Genomic DNA, 24,195 nt, shown 5'->3' with positions numbered 1-24,195 from the left:
GAGAAGGTGATGCCCCCCCCCCCCCCCCCCGCTACACACTGAGCCCCGAAATCAAACCCAAGAGGACTGTGCTCCCGGGCACCTCCACTCAGCCGCGTCCGGCCTGGCTTTGGCAGTGGCACATGCGCAGTTCAGTGAGCCCGAGGATGCTTTCATGAGCTCCCAAGCGGCAGGTGTGTGAATTTCAATCAAACCTCCACCCTTGCTCCACAACCCAGCTGACATTTCAGATGAGGGTCCTCTGCCCTGGATTTTACTGCAAAAGAAGTAGCCCTCGCACAAAGGCAAGTTGGCCGGGTAATTGTCAATATTTATGCCCAAACTCCAGCAACGTGCTGTCATTTAGGGCCAGGTTGCTCACCACTATCATAATCTTTGCCCTATCTCTGCATTACATGTATTGTTACTGAATTATGGTAAAATCGGGGGTTGGGCAACCTAGTTACCTTTTCTAGCTCATCATACAATAAACATATAATGATTTAAATTAAACAATTTGCCCCTGTACCACGTAAACCCCCCTTGCACAGTCCCAGTGGCACATGCAGCCCTCTGGTGGGGAGGCCCATCTCTTGGGCATGTACCGTGTGCCAGGCTCTCTGCTGACTGCTTCCGTGTATCTCCCATCATCCTGATGACCCTGGAAGTTAGGGGCTTTTCTTTTACCCATTTAACAGATGAGGAAACTGAGGTTCAAAGGAGGTGGAGTGACTTGCACAAGTCACACAGCCAGGAGATGGTGGAGCCAGGACTCAAAGGCAGACTGAACTGATTAGCAGACACTTGCCGTAAACTCTGGACACGCATCCCTAAAGTCCTGAGATACAGCTGAACTTGGCACCTACTTTGTCTCTGACCAGTCCGCCTCATGGAATCCCTGCCCCATGAGCACTTTCACCTTTCAGTCCGGGAACGATCTAATGCAAACACCTGCTTCCACCATTGCCCCCTTTGGTCTGTTCTCCACCCGGCAGCTAGAGGGAGCCTCTGAACGGTGAGTCAGGTCACGTTGCTCCCCTGCTCTAAATCCTCCAATTGCTTCTGGTCACACTGTTAGAATGTTACCCAGAGCCTTATGATGGCCCAGAGGCCCCACGTGATCTGTCTCCCCTCCCCCAAACTGCCCTCCACAGTCCTTCCTGCTCTTTTTGCTCTAGCTGCACTGGGATCTCCTTCCTGTTCCTGGAACTTGCCAACTCTGACCATGCCCCAGGGCCTCTGCACTGCTGTTCTCCCTGTCTGGCACACTCTCTGCCTAGATGCCCACGTGGTCCTCTCCCTTACCTCCTTCAGGTCTCTGCTCCAGTGTCACAGAAGCCTTACCTGGTTTTACCAAGGAAAACAGTCCCTGTGACCATCTCCTCCGGCTCTGCTGGCCTCTCTTTGGAGCACTTTATCTGACATTTTATATTCAATTGTTTATGGTCTGCTTCCCCAACTGGAAGGTCAATGCCTCCAGGGTGGGGGAATCTTGCTGTGTTCTATTTTCATTTTTTGTTTTCTTTGCCACTGAATCCACAGCACTTAGAGCAGGGCCTGGTGAATGCTAAACTCTCCATAAATTGCTGCTGCTTGTGGGAGCTTATCTCCTTATTTAGAGATGGCACTGCAGGCTCAGAGCAGAAGGGGATCTGACTTCGTTCCCTAAACCCCATCATCTGACCATCCATGCAGGAGCCAGGCTCCAGCCCCGAAGGGCCTCCCTGGGGAGCTCCACCGGGCTGCCCTTCAGATTTTGACGGGGGCTCCCTGCACCAGCAAGCAATATGTTTTCACTTGTGTCTTAACTTCTGCATCGTATAACATGGTTTCAATTCTGCTGAGGTGCCCTCGGGGCTTCTGGCACGGGGGACATTTTGGAAAAAAAATGTAGAGAATAAAAACAAACTGGCTTCCCTGAGTAGCTCCAGCTGGTAATTAAGATCCTTTTCCAAGAGGTGCGACTTTGACTTTGGGGTCAGCGCAGAACAGCAGAGGGGGCAAGGTCCTGAAGACATGGGCTTGAACACACACCAGTCCAAAAAATACCTGGCTCTGAGCCTCAGGTTCAACAAGACGGACAAAGTGCTTACTATGTGTCTACCACCGTCACTGCGTGAGAGCTTCAAACTCGCGTATCTGCCTGTCGATTTGGTATTTCACTGGGGTGTCCCAGACACCTCCGACCTCATGTACCCACAACAGGAGGATGGAGTCTCCCGTCTTCCCTGTGTTGCCCATCACAGAGAACAGCACCATCACCCAGGTCAGGCCAAGCCCAGGAGCCCCTCTTGGTTCCTCTCTCCTCTTATCCCCCACATCCAACCCGTCAGCAAGGCCTCTCAGCTTTCCTGCCATTCTCCCAGAGCCCACGTCTTCTTCCCATCTTGATCCAACCTGTTTTTCATCTTTTGCTTGGAAGTATCTCTTTGCTGGTCCCCCTGTCTCTACCTTTCCCGTCCTACTGCCTGATCTCCATGCAGCAACCAGAGTGGTCATTTTAAAACATTAATCAGGTCATGTGGCTCTTCCCGTTTCATGCTCCCTCGCCCCATGGTTGTCCAACTCTGATGTCTATGGCTCGTGTCTGGCTCATGCCTCCCTCTCCAGACTCATCCCTCCCAGCCGCCCCCTTGCTTTCACTCACTCACTGCACTCACCTGTCCTTCTTGCCGATCCTTGATGATGTCACACTAGTTCTCACCTCAGGGCCTTTGCACCTGCTGATCCCACCGCCCTTGGTCTCCACCTGGCTGGCTCCTGTCATCATTCAGGCCTTGGCTCAAGCGCCACGTCCTCGAGATGCCTTCCCTGACCCCCTCGAGAATGCTGTTCCCCTACCCTACTCCCTCACCCCCAACACTCACTCTCACATCTGATTGTTTTATTTTCTTCACGTCCTTTTCACTACTACAAGCATGCTTGTTTATGGATCTGTTTGGTTGTTTACTGCCTGGTCCCTGGGGATTTAGGGTGAATCAGACAGATGTGGTCCATCCTTGCACAGAAGTGACATTCAAAGCAGGAGACAGGGAAACATTACATCTACCCTGGGCTTTCCAGATACAAGGGCCAATAATTTCCATTCTTTGCTATAAAGCAAGTTGGGTTTTGCTATGTGCAATCAGCTAAGTCTTTACTATATTAGGCTCCATAACACTTGCTGAATTCAACTGCCGTGTTTCTTTTTTAATTCAAAAATTTAACTTTAAGTTTTTTTTAAGTTCTCTCTCTCTCTTTTTTTCCCCCCAAGACATACGAGGACTTTGTAAAGGGAGCTTGCACATTGCTTTTGGCTAAAGAGATAGTTTTGGGCCTTGATGCTACTGGCATTCTCCACTACTCCAAAGCTTTCTTTCTCAGCAAGTTTTTTTTTTTTTTTTTTTTTTTTTTAATATTTAGTTATTTATTTAGGCTGTGCCGGGCCTTAGTTGTGGCATGCAGACTCTTGGTTGCTGCATGCATGCAGGATCTAGTTCCCTGACTAGGGATTGAACCCCGGCCCCCTGCATTGGGAGCATGGAGTCTTACCCACTGGACCACAAGGGAAGTCCCCTTCCTCAGCAAGTTTCTATCTCAATCGTCTCTTTGAAAAAGATGTTGGGCAGAGAGCATGAATCTCATTTCATAGATGGGAGGACTGAGGCCCAAATGGCTTGCTGAGACTGGACGGAACACAAGACCGATCATTTCAGCAAGGATTCTCCTTTCTGGAACTCTAGGACTGCAGACTGGGAAGGAAACTCTGTATCCTTTCCTGACGATAAATGAGTAATGCTCTCAGTTGGCCAGGACAGATCTGCAATTTATAGCCTTCATTATTACCACTTCACAGTTGAGTACCCAGGGATTTTGCAGATTCTAAGAAAAAAATATTCCTACTAGGATAAACAGAATTGTTCTTTTACATGCAGTTTTATTTTAGGTTGCCTTTATTTTTCAATCTGTTAAACCAATAACGAGAATATAATTTACAAAGCTAGAAGATTCCCACATTAATCCTCTTATCAACCAAAAAATCTTTCCTCACCTTGGAGAAAGCTGCTTGCTCTTTCATTAGGGGTAAGTAGTGCACTGCATTTCCCTCCTTGCTTTGTCTACCAGGAAGCTCAGAGAGACTCAACTTAACTGCTGTAGTTAGCCTGAGCCAGACTTTTTCTGGTACAATGCCTCACCCTTATTCATTACGTGGCTTTCAATTCCTTTGCCTTTTGCTTTAGTAGCTCTATTTTAAATATGTTTTCTATTTGAAATTCTTCCCCAATCTTTCTGACACAGGCTGGGTATAAACAAACGAATTAAATTTATTTCTGAAGCTGCTCTCCCCCTTTTTCCTATCTCCCTTGCTACTTGCTTAGGGGCACAGGAGCAGATACTTTAAATCCGCGCGGCCCCACCGCTCACTCTCTCTCTCTCTCTCTCTCTCTCTCTTTGTAAAACATGTTTTCAGGAGAATGTAAATTGTTTTTAAAAGCTTCCATCCTGGCCCACTGCTAATTATTCCTGACCCAGGAGGATCTGTACTAATTTGCCTTAATAAACTTTATTAAATAGCAAATTTCAGGAGGAAGAAACTACACAGCCTTGATTGGATTAGTAAAACTGCCAGTGGACATCACCACTAGAGCAGAGAGAAAAGCCCATTAACCGTAGAGAGGGAAGGTGGGGAGAGAATCCGGTCAAGTGTGTTTCCAATAAGCCATGGCTGGCCACAGTTTTGTGCCTTCTTCGGGGTTGTGAGCAATAGTTTCTAGCCTCCAAACGAAAAAAGAAGAAAAAAGAAAAAGGAAAAGGCAGTGTCTCTGCCCCCACACAAGATGCAGGTGATTAAATACAGCAACTATGGAATGAAATGAGCAGTCAAGCAATTCCAAACCTCCAGGTCATTGAAGAACAGATGTGTATCTGCGAGGTTGAAGATCATTTCTTCCATCATGAGGCCGATGCGCACGGACGCCGTGGTGTCCTGTTAGGAAGAAGCAGAGAAAAGCGCAAGTGAGTGGAGTCACTGTCGTCTCAGCCTCCTCTCCTTCCGGCCCACCCCTGAATGGCGGATCCGGTCTTTCCTCATCTGCGCGGCTAGCACATGGCCTAAGATGTGTCTCCCAGTTGGGTCAGGGTGATAATGTTGAACAGCTTCTGAGATTTCACTTCTACTTTTTCATCATTTCTATTTACCCTCGTCAGTGTTTAAATCTCCCCCCACAAATATGCCCCTGGAATGGTAACTGTGTTCAGTGTTGCAAGAACCAGAAATGGCTGTAGGAAAGGAGAGCCTCTTGGAGAATCTGTGTTTCCAGGGAGGCCTGAGTGATTTCAGGGAAAGCAGTATAAACTATGTATAAACTACTGGGAGAGCTGGGATGTTGGTTCTCTCCTTACAACGATCGCTCTATGGCTATAGCCCTCCTCCTCCGGCTATTTAAAAAAACACTTTTATCTAACAAGAGAGGATTAACTACGAAAACAAACATATAAACAAAACCCACTGTAGGGGACTTCCCTGGTGGTGCAGTGGTTGAGAATCCACCTGCCAATGTAGGGGACCCAGGTTCGATCCCTGGTCCAGGAAGATTCCACATGTTGCAGAGCAACCAAGCCCGTGTGTCACAACTACTGAGCCTGTGGGCCACAACTACTGAGCCCATGCGCCACAACTACTGAAGCCCACGCGCCTAGAGCCCGGGCTCCGCAACAAGAGAAGCCACCGTAATGAGAAGCCCACACACTGCATCGAAGAGTAGCCCCCGCTCTCTGCAACTAGAGAAAGCCCGCGTGCAGCAATGAAGACCCAATGCAGCCAAACCAAACCAAAGAAACCCACTGTAGTACATCCATACCCGGGAAAATGAGGCAGCCATTAAAAAAATGGAGTAATGCTAGAACTCCTGACATGAAACAATCATCCAGAAAAACAGTATTAAGGAACAAAGGCAAGCTATATCACAGTATAGTGTGTAAAACACAGTGTACAATAAAAGGGTCCATTCTCTCTCCCTCTGTCTCTGTCTCCTTCTCTTTTCTATACACATAGCATGTAGACTGTGTTACTCTTTACCCATATTTGCGGTCCCATCCTGAAAAGCTTCTCCCTGCAGGAAGATGATATACACCAGGGGCTGGCAAACTACGGCCTGAGGGCCAGATCTGGCCTGCTGCCTGTTTTTGAATGGCTCACGAGCTGAGAGTGATTTTTTACATTTTTGGACAGTGTATTGTCTACGGTTGCTTTTGTGCTTTGCAGGCAGAGGTAAGTAGTTGTGATAGATCCTTACAGATCCTAAAATACTATCTGGCCCCCTGCAGAAGAAGGCTGCTGGCCCCTGACATAGATGCTCCCTGTTGAGATGTGACCATATGACTTGCTCTGGCCAATGAAATGTGAGCAGAAGTTATGTTTTGCTTCTGCTTGGAAGCTTTAAGAGCTAGTGCATGGTTCACCATGCTCTCTTCCCACTTCACAAGGCTAAATGTTCCAGATAAAAGCTACTCGGTTAGCTTGGGCTCCAGAGTAAAGATGATGAGAGAGCTGCAACAGACCACAATGGACACGTACTATAAATAAGAAGTAGATGAGATTGTAAAGCAATTGTACTCCAGTTAAAAAAAAAACGTAGATGAGATTTGGGGGATGATTTTTACTGCAGCAGAACCTCACCTATTCCAACTGATACACGTGGAAAATATGGAGCATATGGCACACAATGGTTCTCAGCCCGGGCTGCACACTGTGATGCTCTGAGGAGCATTTAAAAATCCTGATGCTCAGGCCATACCCCTGATCAATAAAATCAGAATGGCTAAGGGTGGGATCCAGGCACCAGAAAACTTTAAAGCTCCCCACTCGATTTCAATGTGCAGTCAAGGTTAAGAACCACTGGTCTCATAAAATAGCTAGCTAGTGGGAAGCAGCCGCATAGCACAGGGAGATCAGCTCGGTGCTTTCTGACAGCCTAGAGGGGTGGGATAGGGAGGGTGGGAGGGAGGGAGACGCAAGAGGGAAGAGATATGGGAACATATGTATATGTATAACTGATTCACTTTGTTACAAAGCAGAAACTAACACACCATTGTAAAGCAATTATACTTCAATAAAGATGTTGGAAAAAAAAAAAAAGAACCACTGGTCTAAAAGGAGAGACAACACTTAGTAATATTCCTGGTTGATATCTATTCAGTGCTTTCTCTGTGCCACTCTCTAAGTATTAACTCATTTAATCCCCACAACACTCTCTAAGGTGAGCACTAGTATTTTCCTATTTCATAGATGAGAGCACTGAGGCTCACCAAGCAACCTGCTCAAGGCCACACAGCTAGCGAGTGCTGGGATCTGAAGCCAGGTAATCTGCATCCAGAGCAGCACTGCTTCAGAGGAGGCGTAGGAGGGGCCAGGACTGGGAGAGGAGTAAAGGGGGCCTTGACCTGTCACTCCATACACTTCTTTCCCCCGTTGAATTTTTTTACTGGGAGGCTGCATTACTTCTATTATAAAAATAAATAATGAATGACATAAACCCTTCTTGACCCTTAAAAAAAAAAAAAAAGGAAAAAACCCGTAGCTGGTGATCTCAGCTTCACACACACAACTGTGAAGAATCAAGCCCAGGAACGCAGCCATTAGGTGAAACATCTCATTAGGGCCCCAACAGCCAAAGCTTAGCACTCCGGATCCTGGCTGGAAGTCGCAGGGTAGAGCGCTCCATGAATAACGAAGAGAAAAAGGGGAAAACAAACTTTTCAGGGCCAAGCAGGGAATCGTTGTGTGACCTGGCAAAAGGGTTTGGGGGTGCTTCCACACATTACTCATACCCAAACCATTTCACCTCTGCAGGACTGCACCTTCTTTCTTGGCAGGGCTGTTTGTATACCTAACCACCTGTGCCCAGCCCTCCATGTACTAGACAGGAAGCAAGAAGAAGGGGCCAGGGCTTCCCTGGCGGCGCAGTGGTTGGGAGTCTGCCTGCCGACGCGGGGGACGCGGGTTTGTGCCCCGGTCCAGGAGGATCCCACATATCGCGGAGTGGCTGGGCCCGTGAGCTATGGCCGCTGAGCCTGCAAAAAGAAGGGGCCGTCTAGATTTATCCTCTGAAAGGATTTATTCAGATAAATGTCAAGTCCCATGCCAGCACACAAAACAGGAAAAGTAATTATTGTAGACAAAATGGCTTACCTATGACAAGTATTTGCATAGAAGAAGCCAAATCCTGTCTATCGATAAAGCTGAAATTATGACTTACTGATATTGGGAGGATGTGAAGAGAAAGTCTGCATGTGTGTGATAAAGGCAAGGGTGAGAAAAGAGAGCTAAAGTCTTATCTTCCAGTTTGGGAAGCCAGAGACCATGCCTAAAAGAGAAAAACAAAAAAATCAAGATGTGGTCACAGAAGCAGGTTACTTAGAAACTTGGAGGTGAAGACCCAAAGAATCAGCAAGAGTTGAAAGTTGTTGCCTCTGCGCAGAAAGAGAGGGTGGGGTTGGGTGGAAAGTCGCTGGGGACTGCTGTTTTTCGTAATACTTTCCTTTGGAGAACTCTAGGGATTTTAAACTCTATGCATAGATTTCTTGGATTAAAAGAAAACTAAATTAAAAATAAAAGGAAACATACTCAAGTAATATCACCCTACAGTACATATTAAACTGGAAAAAGACCCATACATGTGAACAAGGGACATGTAAAAAGATGTTCATTACAGAACTGTCTGTAAATAGCGAAAGTTCGGAAACAATTTAGCTGTCCAGCCAAAGGAAATTAGAGAAATAAAATGTAGAATATTCATACAATGGAAAACTAAACTCAGTGGAAAGAAATGAACCAGACCTCCATGTATTACCAAGGATGCATCAAAAAAAAAAAAAAAAAATTGAGTGAAAGCAACAGTTTTCTGGAAGTTATATACTGCATGTTATTACCATTTATTAGAAACATATACAATGTTACTACATATTTTCCATGGGCACTTATATATTTGTAAATATCTGCAAGGATATACCCAGAGTCAGAACAGCAATTACTTGCGGAAAGCAGAGAGGAGGAGACAGAGGAATTAGAGGTGATGATCAAAGTGGACTTTAGTATTATCTAGTATATTCTAAATGTTTTTTAAAGAGAAGGGATTCAAACACTTCTTGTATAATTAACAATTGAAACAAAAACTTAAAGACACCCAAAAGTTTCTGAGGAGAACCTTTAGAATACCCAACTATTCCCTAAGCATTCTCTTATTTCAGTTTTTCCTAAAATCTGCTTGCATGCTGCCTATTAGATTGTTTTGAACTATGTAGGGGGGACCTCTTTTCAAGACACTTGATAAAAACTAGCTGTGCTGGGGTGGAAAAGTCTGGAATAGCCCATAAAAAGCACAACTGTCCCAGGGGTTAAGTAACACAAAGTGCTACTCTGGGCCAGACCACTCTATCCAAGGAGAAAATGTTTTTTTCAGGGTTGTAAAGACTGAGAAACGAAGAAAAAAAAAAATAGTGGAGTCTCAGCATTAATTAATGTGAAAGACAGCTGGAGTGAGGACAGGATGACAGACGTGGGTTTCATCTCATGCTGCCCGCTGAATGCGCCCCTAATATGCTCTATAAACCGCCCCCCCCCCCGGTCTGTTGGCTTAAGCTACCCTGTGCAGCTTGGAGCGGGAGGACGCCCTATCTGATCCAGCACATCTCCCAGTCAAAGAAAGCCTAAAATATGGGAGCCTTCATGCCGTGTTCTTCAGCTAATAAAAGGCTACAGGCTACCATTGCAGGGAGGACTAAATGAGATAGCACACGTGTAAACCCCTAACCCAGGGCCCGGTATGCAGCAGGCACTCCCCAAGAGTTGGTTATTGTCAAAATCCCCCAGTCCACTTCCTCACCCCCTTAAGCAAAGAACCTGCTTCTGTAAACCCAGCAGGAACACCCCAAATCAGATGGTACTTTATTAAAGATGTGCTTTATGAAAGTACCATCTCACATGAAAACCATTTTCTTAATCATTACATACTCTTTGGATTAAAAAAAATCAGTGGTTAATTTCCTAAACAAGCAACAGCAGAAACAGATTGTGCTTAAAAAAACAATCCATTTAAACCAGAATGGAGAACTGAGAAAAGGGGAGTTTTTCCAAAACAGGCTTCAATTTGTAACTTGTCTGTTGAAAGGACTGTGCTGGGAGCTGGTGGGGTTTGGGTGGATGGAATGTCATCTTTGTCTGACTCAAGAGTTTGTGGGTGGCTCTCTCCCCGTGAAGGTACAAATCAGAATAAGGCGCTGCAGATTTTTTCAATGTGCTCTAATGTTCTACAGATTTGTCAGGGTTCAGTGTTGATGATGGCGAGGTGGGCTATGCACGCTTTCATTTAGAAGGCTGATGAGGATGCTCTGAGTGTTGGAACCCACCCCCGCTCCCCACCCCGAGACAGATACTGTAGACCTGGATGCAGCTCTGTAACCTAATTATTACGCATTCTTGGTGAGGTTCTCTTAATTAGAGGAGGATGGTGAGGACATTCACCATATGGGCCGCTCTGAGATCTGCCTTGTAGATCAATAAGTTATTTTGTGATGTATGGCTGTATTTCCTGGATGGAGGGGAGAGGGCAAGTCTTTCCTAAAACGAAATTAATCTGATGTCAAACAAACCTGAATGAAGAAAATGGGATGTGGATTCCTGGAGGTTTCAAATCTGAATCAACTTTTGCATTAATTTGGATGATGGCAATTGTTTTCTGTCAAGTGCCTCCATCACTCCCAAATACACAAGCACTCCAATTTAAGCCGTATTCTTAAGAGGTCTATTTCCCAATCCCTGCGGATTAGGAAGCAACCATTTTCATTGCAAAAGGAGTCCACGTTTTTAACCAAAAAGTTGTTTTTAATGAATCACAACTCTGTTTGTCCAATAAAGAATTTCCTTTGCTGAATTTTCCAAGTTTTCTATTTTAAGCACATAACGCTTTTGTAGCAGATGGTTTAATTCATCATTTAATTATACCATGTTTAATTCAGAGGTGAGATCCACACACTATTCAGCATCACAACCCTTTGAACAGAAGAAAGGCTCACCCTAAATTCATCTTGAAATCAACTTATATGACTGTGGTCTTTTGTGTTTTTTCACAGCTGGTTGGATAATAATAACAGCCAATGTTTACTGAGTGCTTAACAGTGTGGTCTCTGAGCCAGACTGCTTATGTTCAAGTCCAATTCCACCTCTTACCAATTCGATGACCTTGTACAAGTTACTTAATGTCCATGTGCCCCAGTTTCTCATCTGTAAAATAGGGTTACTTAACTCATAGGGTTGTTACAAAGATTAAATGAGCTTTTCAAAGGCTAGGTTATAAACCTGTTAGTGAACATTTACTTTAAATGTCCAGCATTAAAAAAGAAAAAAAGAATAGAAAAAAATACAAGAGAATCCAGGGGTCAGTAAACTGCCTGTTTTTGTAAATAAAGTTTTATTGGAACACAGCCATGCCTATTTGTTCACTTAATGTTTATGGCTGCTTTTGTGCTACAATGGCAGAGTTGATAGCTGCTACAGAGCCTAGCCTAAAGCCTAAAATATTTATCATACTTTCACAGAAAAAGTTTGCCAATCTCTAGAATAGATGACAAAATATCAGAGTACATCATATGCAGTAATGATGAACTTCTATTTTTGTTGGAATGTGTGTGTGTGTGTGTGTGTGTGTGTGTGTGTGTGTGTGTAAGGGTTGGGGGATGCTGGAATTCAGGTCTGATCTGACTCCAGATTCCATTGTCCTCTGGTTATGCCATGATGCTTCTTTGCTCTGAGGAAGTGCCTGACTTCGTGGCTCAGCCACGTGACTGGAAAGAAGAGGTGCGTTGCCCCCCAGAGTATCTAGATGCAGTAGCTTCTAAAGTACCTGGTGGTCTCCACTTGAGCTGGTTTCCTTTGGGGATCCCTGCTGTGACGATCTGGAGGCTGTCTGTGCAGGAGAGGATTAACTCAGCAGGCCTGCGTTGCTCAAACTCTGCATATTCCTAAGAAAGGTCTGACTTCAAGACTGGTCCTTGGCTGGCTCCTGGTGGATGAGCTCTGAGCCCTTGGGTCAAGCAGTACCAGTTGATCAGATAGTTTATGCTAACAATGTGATTTATGGTGACTGCCTGCTTTTGTTCTGAGGGGCTGGAGTCTGCCATGCAGATGCTGCATGCCTGTATCACTGACCCAATAAGACCCTGGAAACCAAGGCTCAGGTGAGCTTCCCTGGTTGGCAACACTTGGCACGAACTATCACACCTCAGTGCTGGGAGAATTAACTGGACTGTCTGTGCTCCATTGGGAGAGGACACCTGGAAGGCTGGACCAGGTTGTTCCTGGACTTCATTCCACGTGCCTTTCCCTTCGCTGATTTTTATCTGTATCCTTTTACCGTAAAAAACTGTAACCACGAGTATAATAGCTCTTCTGAGTCCTGTGAGTCCTTCTAGCAACTCATCAAGCCTGATGGTGGTTTTGGGGGCACCCAACACAGTGTCTTTATTAGACACTTTGAAAAAACACCAACTGATTAACAAAAGAGGCAGCATGATACGGTGGAGATACCTAATCTCTCCGGGAATGAACCTTCATATCTGTAAATTAGCAGTTCGTAAGTTTTAGTAAAAATAATACCCATTATTGGCCTTCCAGGGTGATCTCATAACCTAGGTCTGGTCAGAATCGTAGTGACTGGTTCAGGGATGGTCATGTGGCCAATGGGAGCCAAGTAGAGTTGGCCCTAGGATGTCAGCTGTAACTACTGGGAAACAGGCACCTTCTTGCCCCTGAAGTGGCTCAGCTGGGAGAACCAAAACTTGAGGATGCTGGCAGCCATCCCTGTCACCAAACCGGCAGAGCCTTGCTGACAACACACACAGATTCATATGAAATTATTGGGGCATCAGATCCCGCTGTTCCCAAAGTCTACTTCTAGATATTTTGGTTAGACATTTTCCTTTTTGGCTTAAACTAATGTGCATTGAGTTTCTGTTGCTTATAATCAAAAGATCCTTGACTCTGCTCCCAACTTTCCGGTGTCTGTACAAAAGCAGGTTCTTCCAGCTGGCAACGGCCATGGGCAAGTTCAAGTGCTTCTACAAATCTTAGCAATGATTGAGCCTTGCCAGGGAGCACTTCGGAAGACTGTCTTCTCTTTTTTTTTTTTTGTGGTACGTGGGCCTCTCACTGTTGTGGCCTCTCCCGTTGCGGAGCACAGGCTCCGGACGTGCAGGCTCAGCGGCCATGGCTCACGCTCTGCGGCATGTGGGATCTTCCCGGACCGGGGCACGAACCCGCGCCCCCTGCATCGGCAGGCGGACTCTCAACCACTGCGCCACCAGGGAAACCCGACTGTCTTCTCTTTTGATGGCTCCTCTTACTCTCCGAACCCCAAGGTGATGTTAAGTCAAGTGCAGGGTCCGACTTATTCTCTGGTCTTAGAGCCACAGTCTCTCCTTTACACCGCATCATCCTAATGGAGCAAATGGTTTCCCCCAAATGACCACCACAGATTGCCCCCACCATTCACCAGGTGTGCATGGAAGTGGCCACAGGCAAGAAGCTCCATGAAGCAAAGTGCTTGAGAACATCAACTCCGTGGAGTCAGCCGGACCTGGGTTCAAATCCTAGGACTGGCATTCCCCAGGGACATGACCTTGGTTGAGATGTTCACCCTCCCTGGCCCTGAGTTTTCTCACCTGAATACAAGCAGCGAGTTCTTTCTAGGGCTGCTATAGGATAATGCATGTGATGTGACTTGCTCCTGGTGCTTAGGTATTATTAGCAAAAAGCAGCAGAGTCCAGTATCTTCCATCAGAAAACTTTCCCCAACTTAGAAATTCCCAAGCAATAGCTTAACCTGGTATTTTCTAAACCATGGCTATTCTTGTAACGCCTTTGCAAGTTTCACATGCCGGAGAGCAGCTGTGTTACGTCAACTTAGTATTTTCCTTTAATTCAGCTACCCCTCCCCCAACTTTTTAAAAAAAACGTAAATGCGTGCAGTTTAGAAAGAAACTTGTCATCATGACCGTAGATGGCAAACCTGTTGCACTCACCATCACTGGACGTTAACCATGAAGATAAGCATGTATATTAGTTTCTCATGGCTGCTATAACAAATTACCACAAACTTAGTGGCTTGAGACAACACAAATGTATTCTCTTACAGTTCTAGAGATCAGAAGTCTAAAATCAAGATGTTCCTTTGGGAGGTTTCAAGCAGAATCAGTTTCCTTGTCTTTTTTCAGCTTCTGGAGGCCACCGTGTGTTTCTTGCCTTTGGTCTCTCCACTACAGCCACTTACTGCTGACCTCGTATCTCCTCCTATCCACTCTCATCTCCTGCCTCCCTCTTCAGAGGACCCTGTGATTACATTAATCACACCTGCTAAGTCTCTTTTGCCATACAAGGTAACATTCATAGGTTCTGGAGACTAGGACCTGGACATCTTTTGGGGGCCATTTGTCTACCTACCACGGCATGCAACAAAAAAGAAATCACAGAATGCTGCTCTTTTGGGTACATGATCTCATATACCATGTTTTAAAGCAGTGGTTCTCAGCAAAGGTGGCACCTCCTTCTAGAGAGTGGTTTGGAAGCTTGGGGGACATTTTTGCTTGTCATAATAATTGGGGGGAGGTGGTATTTGGGACGGTTTGATATTGTGATTTATAATAAGAAAATATATATTTGGTTTTTGTCCCTGTTTCTGGTACAGAACTACTAAAGCCCTCAGAATTTCTAACAACCAAGATATGGCAGCAGGCTAAGTGCCCGTCGGCAGTTGAATGGATACAGATACACACACACACACACACACACACACACACACACACACTGGAATATTACTCAGCCGTAAAAAATTTGAAATCTTGCCACTTTCAACAATATGAATGGACCTGGAGGATATTTTGCTTAGTGAAATAAGCTAGACTGAGAAAGACAAATACTGTATGTTTTTACTTATATGGGGAATCAAAATGATAAAACAAATGAACAAACAACAAAACAGAAACAGACTCAGATGCAGAGAACAAACCAGTGGTAGCCAGAGGGGTGGTGGGGTGGGGCATGGGTGAAATAGGTGAAGGGGATCAAGACGTACAAACTGCCAGTTTTAAAATAAGTCACAAGTATGTAATGGACAGCACAGGGAATATAGTCAATAATATTATAATAACTTTGGCATGTAATCTATAAAAATATTGAATCACTATGTTGTACACCTGAAACTAAGATAACATTGTACCTCAACCATACTTCAACTTAAAAATAAAGAGCGGGGCTTCTCTGGTGGCGCAGTGGTTGGGAGTCCGCCTGCCGATGCGGGGTACGCGGGTTCGTGCCCCGGTCTGGGAAGATCCCACATGCCGCGGGGCGGCTGGGCCCGTGAGCCATGACCGCTGAGCCTGCGCGTCCAGAGCCTGTGCTCCGCAATGGAAGAGGCCGCAACAGTGAGAGGCCCGCGTCCCCCCCCCCCCCCCAAAAAAAATAAAGAGTGATAAAACTAAAAGAAGTGTCTTTTGTTATTCATAACAAGCCCCTTTCAACCTCAGAGTTTATGTTAATACGGTGACTTTTAAAAAGCGCTAAGTATGGGGACTGGTTGCCAGGGAAACCAAGCATGTGATTAGACGGTTGGAACTTTCAGCCCCGCCCCCTGGTCTCCCTTTAGGGAGGTGAAAGAGGCTGGAGATTGAGTTCAGTCACCAATGGCTAATGATTTCATCAATCATGCTTATGTAATGAAGTTCTCCGTGAAACCCCAAAAGATGGATTCGTAGAGCTTCTGGGGTCGCGAATGTATCCACGTGCTGGGAGGTTGGCACACCCCGGTTTCATGTGGGGGCTCCTGTGCTGGGGACCCTTCTGGGACCCTGCCTTATGTACTTAACTTTGTCTGGCTGTTCATCTGTATCCTTCATAATATCCTTTGTAATAAACTAGTCAGTCCGTGTAAGTGAATGTTTCTCTGAGTTCTGTGAGCTCTAGCAAATGAACCTAAGGAGGGGGTCATGAGAACCTCCAATTTATAGCCAGTTGGTCAGAGGCACAGGTGACAATCTGGACTTGCAATTGGCACCTGAAGTGGGGGCTGTCCTGCGGGACTGAGCCCTTAACTAGGGGGATTAATCTGTGCTGCTGTCTTCAGGAAGATAGAGTCAGAATTGAGTTAATTGCTTGGTGGTGTTGGAAAACACACGCTAGAGGGTGCCAGGGAGGTAGGACAGTCATTAAAAATGAAAAATTGTCCCGCATCCCATGTAACTTTCATATCTCTTGCTGGACACTTGTAAAAAACCCGTTTCTAATTATCTGAGCCTAGACTGTAACTCATGTCTTTACTTTATTCCCAAGGGGCCTTTAGATCATCACTGAGGATGGAAACAAGCACATCTGTGTGCTGGGCTACATATAAAGACAGCTAGCTTCCCCTCACCTCCAAAGCTGTTGTCTACATGGCAGCCAGATTGCTCCTTTTAAAACAAAAGTCAGAGCTGTCCCTCATTTAAAACCCACTAGCATCCCCAGGCCCTCTGAATAAAGCCAATATCCTTCACTTTTCCACTACAATGCACATGTCTGCTCCTTGAGCTTGCCAAACTTGACACTGCTTCAGGGCCTTTGCATTTGCTGTACCCACTGTCTGGAATTCCCTTTCCCCAGACGCTTTCATGGCTGGCTCCTTTGAAACATTCTGTTCTCACTTGCAATACTAGAAAGACCTTCTCCGACCATTCCACCTCATGTAACCTGGATGCTGACCCTCTACTCAAGCTATATCTCATTACACTGTTACAGTTTTTAACAGCATTTATCATTACCTGTAATAATCTTATGATTTTTGGTGCTTCTCTCTCAATCAGAAGGGAAGCTCTATGAGAGCTATTGCTATGTCCCTTGGACATGGAACACAGCCCAGTACTTAGCAGATGCTCAGTTAAGCATTTAAAAAAATGAATATATAAGCGTGCGTAAGCTTTATGTATATTACCGCACTTCCTCCTCAAAATATCTTTTCCCTCTTACAGATTCAGCAAGATTCAAAGCAATGAGGTGACTTGTCCAGGGTCACACTGCTAATAAGTGACAGAGCTGGGATTTATCCCAGGGCTACCTAAGAAACCAAAATCTTATCCATTTACTCATGAAATATGACTTTGCAGGAACTAATGACATAAAGTACTTTATTAGGGAAAAGAAGCTTAAGGCAGATTACCACCAGAATTTTTTTTTTGGTAAATGCCTGATTTAACTGTTGGGGGGACTTCCCTGGTGGCGCAGTGGTTAAGAATCCGCCTGCCAATGCAGGGGACGTGGTCTGGGAAGATCCCACATGCCTCGGAGCAACTAAGCCCGTGCGCCACAACTACTGAGCCTGTGCTCTAGAGCCTGTGAGCCACAACTACTGAGCCTGTGAGCCACAACTATTGACCCTGCGTGCCATAACTACTGAAGCCCCTGCGCCTAGAGCCCGTGCTCTGCAACAAAAGAAGCCACTGCAGTGAGAAGCCTGCGCACCGCAATGAAGAGTAGCTCGCGCTCTCTGCAACTAGAGAAAGCCTGCGCGCAGCAACGAAGACCCGAGGCAGCCAAAAATAAATAAATAAAATAAATTAATTAAAAAAAAGCAAACAAAAAAACTTGTTGAGGTCTACTTTTAATGAAATGAAGGATCCATTTAATTAAATTACACTTCCAAAGTTGAGAAAAATGGCAGGCAGCTGCCATGCAAAACTCAGCCCTGATTCTTTTCTCAGGTCTCAGGCTGGCTTTCCTTTCTAATAACTGTTGGGCTTCTGAGTGGATAAAAGGAGAGGCCACGGGCTTGGGAAGGATCTCCCCTTATTGCCTCTGAGCATTTGTGCCTCTCATTTCCTGGTCTTGATATGGAAAAGCAAAGTCACCCAGTAAATCCCTCACTTCTCAGCTGCCTCCCTCCCTGCCCTCCAAGCCAGGAATGGTTCTTTGGGAACCAGACACTTTGGCTGAAATTGGAAATCAGCTCACTTCAGCCAGCTCGAAGGGCTCTGAACCCTTCCTTGGTTCCCCAGCCTTGCCCCCACTGCCCAACTCCCGACTTATAGTAACCCATAACTTTTTAGGATGTCATCGTATGTGTTAAAAAGGGGTGAGTTGGGCTTCCCTGGTGGCGCAGTGGTTGAGAGTCCGCCTGCCGATGCAGGGGACACGGGTTCGTGCCCCGGTCTGGGAGGATCCCACATGCCGCGGAGCGGCTGGGCCCGTGAGCCATGGCTGCTAAGCCTGCGCGTCCGGAGCCTGTGCTCCGCAGCGGGAGAGGCCACAGCAGTGAGAGGCCCGCGTACCGCAAAAAAAAAAAAAAAAGGGGGGTGAGTTGTGGGAAGACCTTTCCTGGTAACCAACTTCAGGGCCTCTCTAGATCCATTAATGTTATCAAATGCAATGCTTCCAAAAGTAATTTCCAGAAAAAAACAAACAACAAAAAGCACAACTCTATTTGAATACTATCTTGTTCTCACGGGGATCAAAGGTCGGCTTCTTCCAGGGGTAGTCTCTTTCACCCTGTTCAGGGCGGTCTCAGGGGGAATGCCACGGTCGGTCTTTCGAGATGAGAAGGGGGCAGACCACAGACTCTCCTCTGAGAAGCTTGTATTCTGACATCCTATGCGTTAAACCCACTTCTAGTCTCTAAGTGTATCCAGCCCCAGGTGTAAGCCCTCCCGGACTGTTTGCTTATCTTTCCTGCTCCAAAGGCATCTCTGAGTGCTCCCAGGGGGAGGCAAGTCTTGGTGCCTCCAAAGAAGCATCCGGAGATTTCCAAACACTTCTCTCAGCTCAAAGCTCCTTGGATGATGATAGTTGACACTACTCTGTGCTCCTCATAAGACATTTTCTTAAGGAAATGTATATAATGAGCAGAGGTAGATGTTTGGGAATTTGGGATGTGGTCTTCAAATATTTATGCCCTCGCAAGTTCATCAATGGCTAATAGTCGGGTGAGAACTCAGCTTCTTAGATGTGTTTCTGAAAAACTGGTGGCATGGTTAATAGTCAAATTCACTAACAGAATTACTTAATGAATTACTTTCTTTTTTTTTTTTTTTTTTTGGCTGAGCTGCATGGCTTGTGGGATTTCAGTTCCCTGACCAGGGATTGAACCCAGGCCACAGCAGTGAAAGCGCCAAATCCTAACCACTAGACCACCAGGGAACTCTTAATTACTTTAAAAGAAAAAGCTTGGCCTAGTTCTTTAGGAGTCTGATAGGTGGGTGCATGAACATTGCTTTTGTGTGTTTACAGAATGTCTCTAGAATGAAAAACTGGAGCTTTCTATAAATCAGGGTTGGTCAGCCTCGGCACTGTTGACATTTTGAGCCAGATCGCTCTTTGTTAGGGCTGTACTGTCCACTGTAGGGTATTTAGCGACATCCCTGGCCTCTACCCATTAGACGCCAGCAGCACCCCTCACCCGGTTGTGACAACTAAAAATGTCTCCAGACAAGCGCCTGGGAGGCCAAAGTAGCCCCAAGTAGAGACCTGCTGCTCTAAATCCTTTAAAAATAATGAAAGACTTGGTTCTTAGTGTTAGTCAATCAACTCTGTAATTCTAGAGCGGGCAACCTTATTAATGAAACTAGCTTTCTAAATCAAAAAAAAAAAAAAAAAAAAAAATCAAAATTTCACAACCAGCTGAGTGGAAGGTGCTGTACTTCTGTCTCAAAGGGCAGTGTGACCCAGTTGTTCAGAACCACCACCGCAGCCAGACACCCGTCTGCAAACTCGGGCTCTGTCCTTCTTACTAGAAGGTGAGTGACTGCTAGAAGTCGCTGTGCCCATTTCCTGGTCTGTACATGTGGGTAACTATAGCATCTACCTCCTAAAGTTATGGGGAGAGTAAGTGAGCTGATGTACGTAAAGCTCTTTAGATGGATGCCTAGCTGGCAGCAAGCACGCCTGGTGGGTCTGTCATCCTTACTCACAGAATGGCTTCTCTGGGGCCTCACTGGCCACACCCAGCACTTGCACTGGGCTGTCCCTTTCTCAGGTGCCACCTGAAGGGGAGATCGGGGAGACGCGGAGCAGAAGCTCCATTTGGCATTTTGTGATCCCGGCCTTTTCCTCCTCATTTCAGCACCCAGACCGCCACAAGCCAGGCTTGTGTCTTGAGGGGACCCTGTCTGGGCTTGCAGACTTCTGCTGCAAAGGGCGGCCTTGCCCGCTTTGGTTCACAAATATAGGCAGCTTCCCACCTGAGTTTGCCTGGCTTTTCTCCTGTGTAGATTACCCTGATGCCCCCAACTTCGGGACAATGCACTTCTGTACCTACTCTGGAATGGAGACCTCTCCCCCTCTCTTTTAAAGAAAAACAAAAAAACAAAAAAACACGCAAACACACAAAACCAACAAAACCATCACATCATACAAGCCAACTGTTCCTTTAAAAAAATCACAGCCAAGTAGCTGTTTACAAGCTGAACAAATAACTACTCTGCCACAAGGAAGAAAAGTATTAATTAAAGCTCTTCATTAAACCAGGCTCACTATTCTGTGGGGTTTATCTCTTGCAAGTGTCAGCCAGAGGTTAGGGAGGGATTAACACACAATGGAGGGCTTTGCCAGTTAAATCTCCTCCTTGTGGTTGGCTTTTAATAATAAAGTTGTCATTAAAAGAAAGAATTTAATGGTTTTAATTGGGTTTAATTACTTGGAAACTCCTGGAAAACAGATTAGCTTGTTTGAAAGAGGAAGACAAGAAAATGATGGTGGTAAGGAAAAAAATAGGTTGATTCACATGTTTAAACGGTAAAGTTAAAAAAAAAAACAAACCTGGCTTCTTTGGCAGTTTCAGAGGAGAACACAGAAAATAGAAAGGATCTTCTAAGCTCAGCAAACGGGTCTATTTGTACTCACAAGCACTTTACCAAAAATACTGTAGGATAAATCCCGTCATCACTGAATTACAAAAGAATCAAACTGACGACAAATGATAAAATCACAGTCAAATTGAAGAGAATAAACAAAGATGTCTAAACTGGGTCATCTTTTGAAGTTTTACACAACTACACAGCCTCCTAGATTTTTTTTTTTTATCCTTTGAAAAATGTTCTTTCAGCTGGAGGTGTCTGGCAGCCTTAAAAGCATTTTCCTACGACATAAATTTAAAGGCAAAAAAATAAACAGCTAGATAAATGGAGCTGCGAACATGTATTAGGGGGACCAACTGTCCTGATGTGCCTCAACTGAGGAGGTTCCTGGGACTTGGCACCTTGAGTGTGAAAACTGGGAAAGTTCCAGACAACCCAGATGAGATGATCACCCTAACGTGAGCCACCATTCAGGACCAAGGGGCATTTGACGGCATGGGAGACCAGCGCGGTTCACAGCAAGTGCTTAGAACAGGGCTTGACACCACCCAGCAAAGTGTCTCCTGCTTCTGTCCAGCAACGGACATGTCCTCATCAATGCTGTGAGTCCTCTGCTTACTATTATTATTGTTATTACTATTTGTAGTGGTAGTGATACTTTGCCATAACTTTCAGAGTGGGGACATTCTTACCCGACCAGCAACACGCTTCTAAAGATGCAGTTCTTTAAAAGACATTCATTCACTCATTATTATTTATGATTATATTTATTATTCATTTATTCTACAAAAACCGTTCACTATATAGGAGGCACAGTTCTAAGCGCTTCATATATATTAACTTTTTTAATCCTCCCCCAGTGACCCCATGTAGTAAGTATTATTGCTATTGCACCCACACTACAGAAGCAGGGACTGAGGCACAAGGAGGAAAAGTGACTTGCCTGAGGTCACGTGGCTAGGGAGTAGAGCAGGCTTTGAACCTGAGCTGTCTAGCTCCAGAGCCCATGTTCTAGGCCAGAGGTGGGCGAACTTTTCTATAAAGGGCCAGATAGTAAACATTTTAGGCTCAGTGGCCCATATGGTCTCTGTCACAGCTACTCAACTTTGCTGCTGGAGAGTGAAAGCAGCCATAGACAATATGTAAATGAATGAGCACGGCTGTGTGCCAATAAAACTTTATTTAAAACAATAGGTGGCGAGCCAGATTTGGCCCATGGTTAGGATGCAGTTTGCTGACTCCTACTCTAGACCACTGTTATAATGTCTCCTACTATGATATGTCTCAGTCACTGAAAGTCCCTTGCTACATGGAGCTTACATTCTAGTGGAGGGGGAGGGCCATGAAAAACTAAGAGACATTTCGTTTTGAATCGTGACAAGTGTCTTGAAGAAAAGGAAACCTGAAGGTGCGCTAGAGGGGGAGAGAGAGACCAAATGTGTCTGTGTATATGTGTTTTGGGGAGGGCTGCTAGAGACGGGGCGGTCAGGGAAGGTCTGTCTGAGGAGGCAACATCTGAGCAAAGATCCAAACGAAACGAAGGAGCCAGCCGTGAGGTGATCTGGTAGAACGAACAGCCAGTGCAAAGGCCCTGAGGCAGGGACAAGTTTTGCGTGTTTGAGGAGCAGAAAGAAGGCCAGTGTGGAGTGAGCAGAGAAAGTACACGGGAGAAGGAGGAGCGAGCCAGGCAGGAGAATCGGATAATTTGGGGGATTCTAGGTCACGGGGAGGAGTCTGAACTTTGTTCAAAGCGAGCCTGGAAGCCAGGGAACAGTTTCAAGCAAGGACAACGAAGAGACCTGATTTATATCCAAAACGGACCTCTTGGGCTGCCTTCATGGCACTGTGTCATCACGTCCAACCAAAATCCAGTGAGGCAGGTATTGTTATTGGACCCGTTTTACAGATATGTCTGACTCCGCGAATCCCCAATCTATTAAGTAACAGGACTGGGACTTGTCTCCAGGATGGTCTGCTCCAATCTCATCCTTTCCTCCCTATGCCACTCAGCCCTCAAGGATGCAACTCTGACTGCCTGGACCATCATCATCTCTCAGTCCACAGGTTTCTTTGTGTTGAGTATCAGGAAAGCAAGGGTGTTTGGCATGAGCCCATACAGGCATGATTTCAGTCTGCAGAAAGGCTAAACAATTTACAAACACCGACAGTGTATGGATGAACAGAGGTAAGTGTCCTATCACCCCCCTCCTCCAACAGAAGACCTAAAGAATGGGAGGTGGGTAGGAGAGAACAAACAATTCTTCTGAGTAGCAAAATCAATTTCCTCTTAAATGGTGACAGAGCACTCAACTGTACTGTCAGCTGGAGGAACCAAGAAGGACTGGACAGGGCTTCTTTCAGTCCCCAGGGTCATGTTCTCACAGGCATCCATCAGGACACAGGACTCCTCTTCCCTCACTCCCCAACGTAGCTGTCAGGGCGCAGCATGGCTGAGGAGGGCAGAAATTCATCCATCCATCCAACAAATATTTACTGAGTGTCTTCTATGTGCCAGGCACTGTTCCAGGCACTGGGATACAGCAGCAAGCAAAACAGTCATAAACAAATGAATAAGGCAAGATTTGTGGTATGTCTGATGGCAGGGCTGCTGTATGGCCACACAAGCTGCTGTGTATGGTTGTGCACTGCACAACCCAGGGGCATCATTCACACAGACCACCACGAAAGTGCCGCTTCCTAGAGTTGAGCAAAGCGCATTCTGCACAGTGGAGGTGATAAAGACTAATGGGAAAAAATATAGCAAAGGATTTGTGTTGTGTGGGCTCTGTGGGAGGTACTGCAGTTCCACAGGATGGTCAGGGAGGTCATTCCTGAGAAGGTGGCATCTTCAGGAGACGAGGGGAGAAGCCATGTGTGAGGAAGAACATTTCAGACAGAGGGAACCAAGTGTTCAAAGGCCCTGAGGTCAGCATGTGTCTGGCAGGGCTGAGTACCACTGAGGAGGCCAGTGTGGCTGGGGTGGAGTGAGGGAGGGGAGGAGTCCTAGGAGATGAGGGCATAGAGGCAATGGGCCAGACCCTTTAGAGCCACATCTAAGGGCATGGACCCTGGTAACTGGGCCAGATTTGACGTCAACTTCAAGTGTTTACTGAGCACCTACTATGTGCTGGGTAAGACCATGCAGGTTCTTGGCCCTCATATGGCTTAAAACATACACGTGGAAGTGAGTGTCTGCTGTTCTTGTCTGCCCAGCATCCATGCACCTTCTGATAGCAGCATTTCCTGAGTGTTTTAGGTGAAACTTCATCACTCCTTATCTGTGTAGTTCCGAGGGAGCCGGTCCCATCTACCCCCACTTTTTTTTTTTTTTTTTTTGGGTACGGAGGCCCCCCGCTGTTGGGGCCTCTT

The 24,195-nt window shown here is 45.9% G+C and overlaps 1 protein-coding gene across 4 annotated transcripts in view; it reads right to left on the bottom strand.

Annotated features, from left to right (window-relative positions):
• The window catches only part of EYA2 (EYA transcriptional coactivator and phosphatase 2), a 262,330-nt gene that overhangs the window by 29,614 nt on the left and 208,521 nt on the right, over positions 1–24,195 (bottom strand). For 3 of the 4 annotated variants that reach the window (XM_007446931.1, XM_007446934.1, XM_007446933.1), the window contains one exon: positions 4,856–4,945. The exons of the other annotated variant lie outside the window; for it this stretch is intronic. In XM_007446931.1, the coding sequence (XP_007446993.1) occupies positions 4,856–4,945 (90 nt within the window). The remainder of the gene's footprint in view (positions 1–4,855; positions 4,946–24,195) is intronic. 4 annotated transcript variants of the gene reach the window in all.

This window comes from Lipotes vexillifer, unplaced genomic scaffold, assembly GCF_000442215.2.
Source record: "Lipotes vexillifer unplaced genomic scaffold, Lipotes_vexillifer_v1.1 scaffold565, whole genome shotgun sequence".
Taxonomy (NCBI): domain Eukaryota; kingdom Metazoa; phylum Chordata; class Mammalia; order Artiodactyla; family Lipotidae; genus Lipotes; species Lipotes vexillifer.
This window is presented reverse-complemented; position numbering and strand designations above follow the sequence as displayed.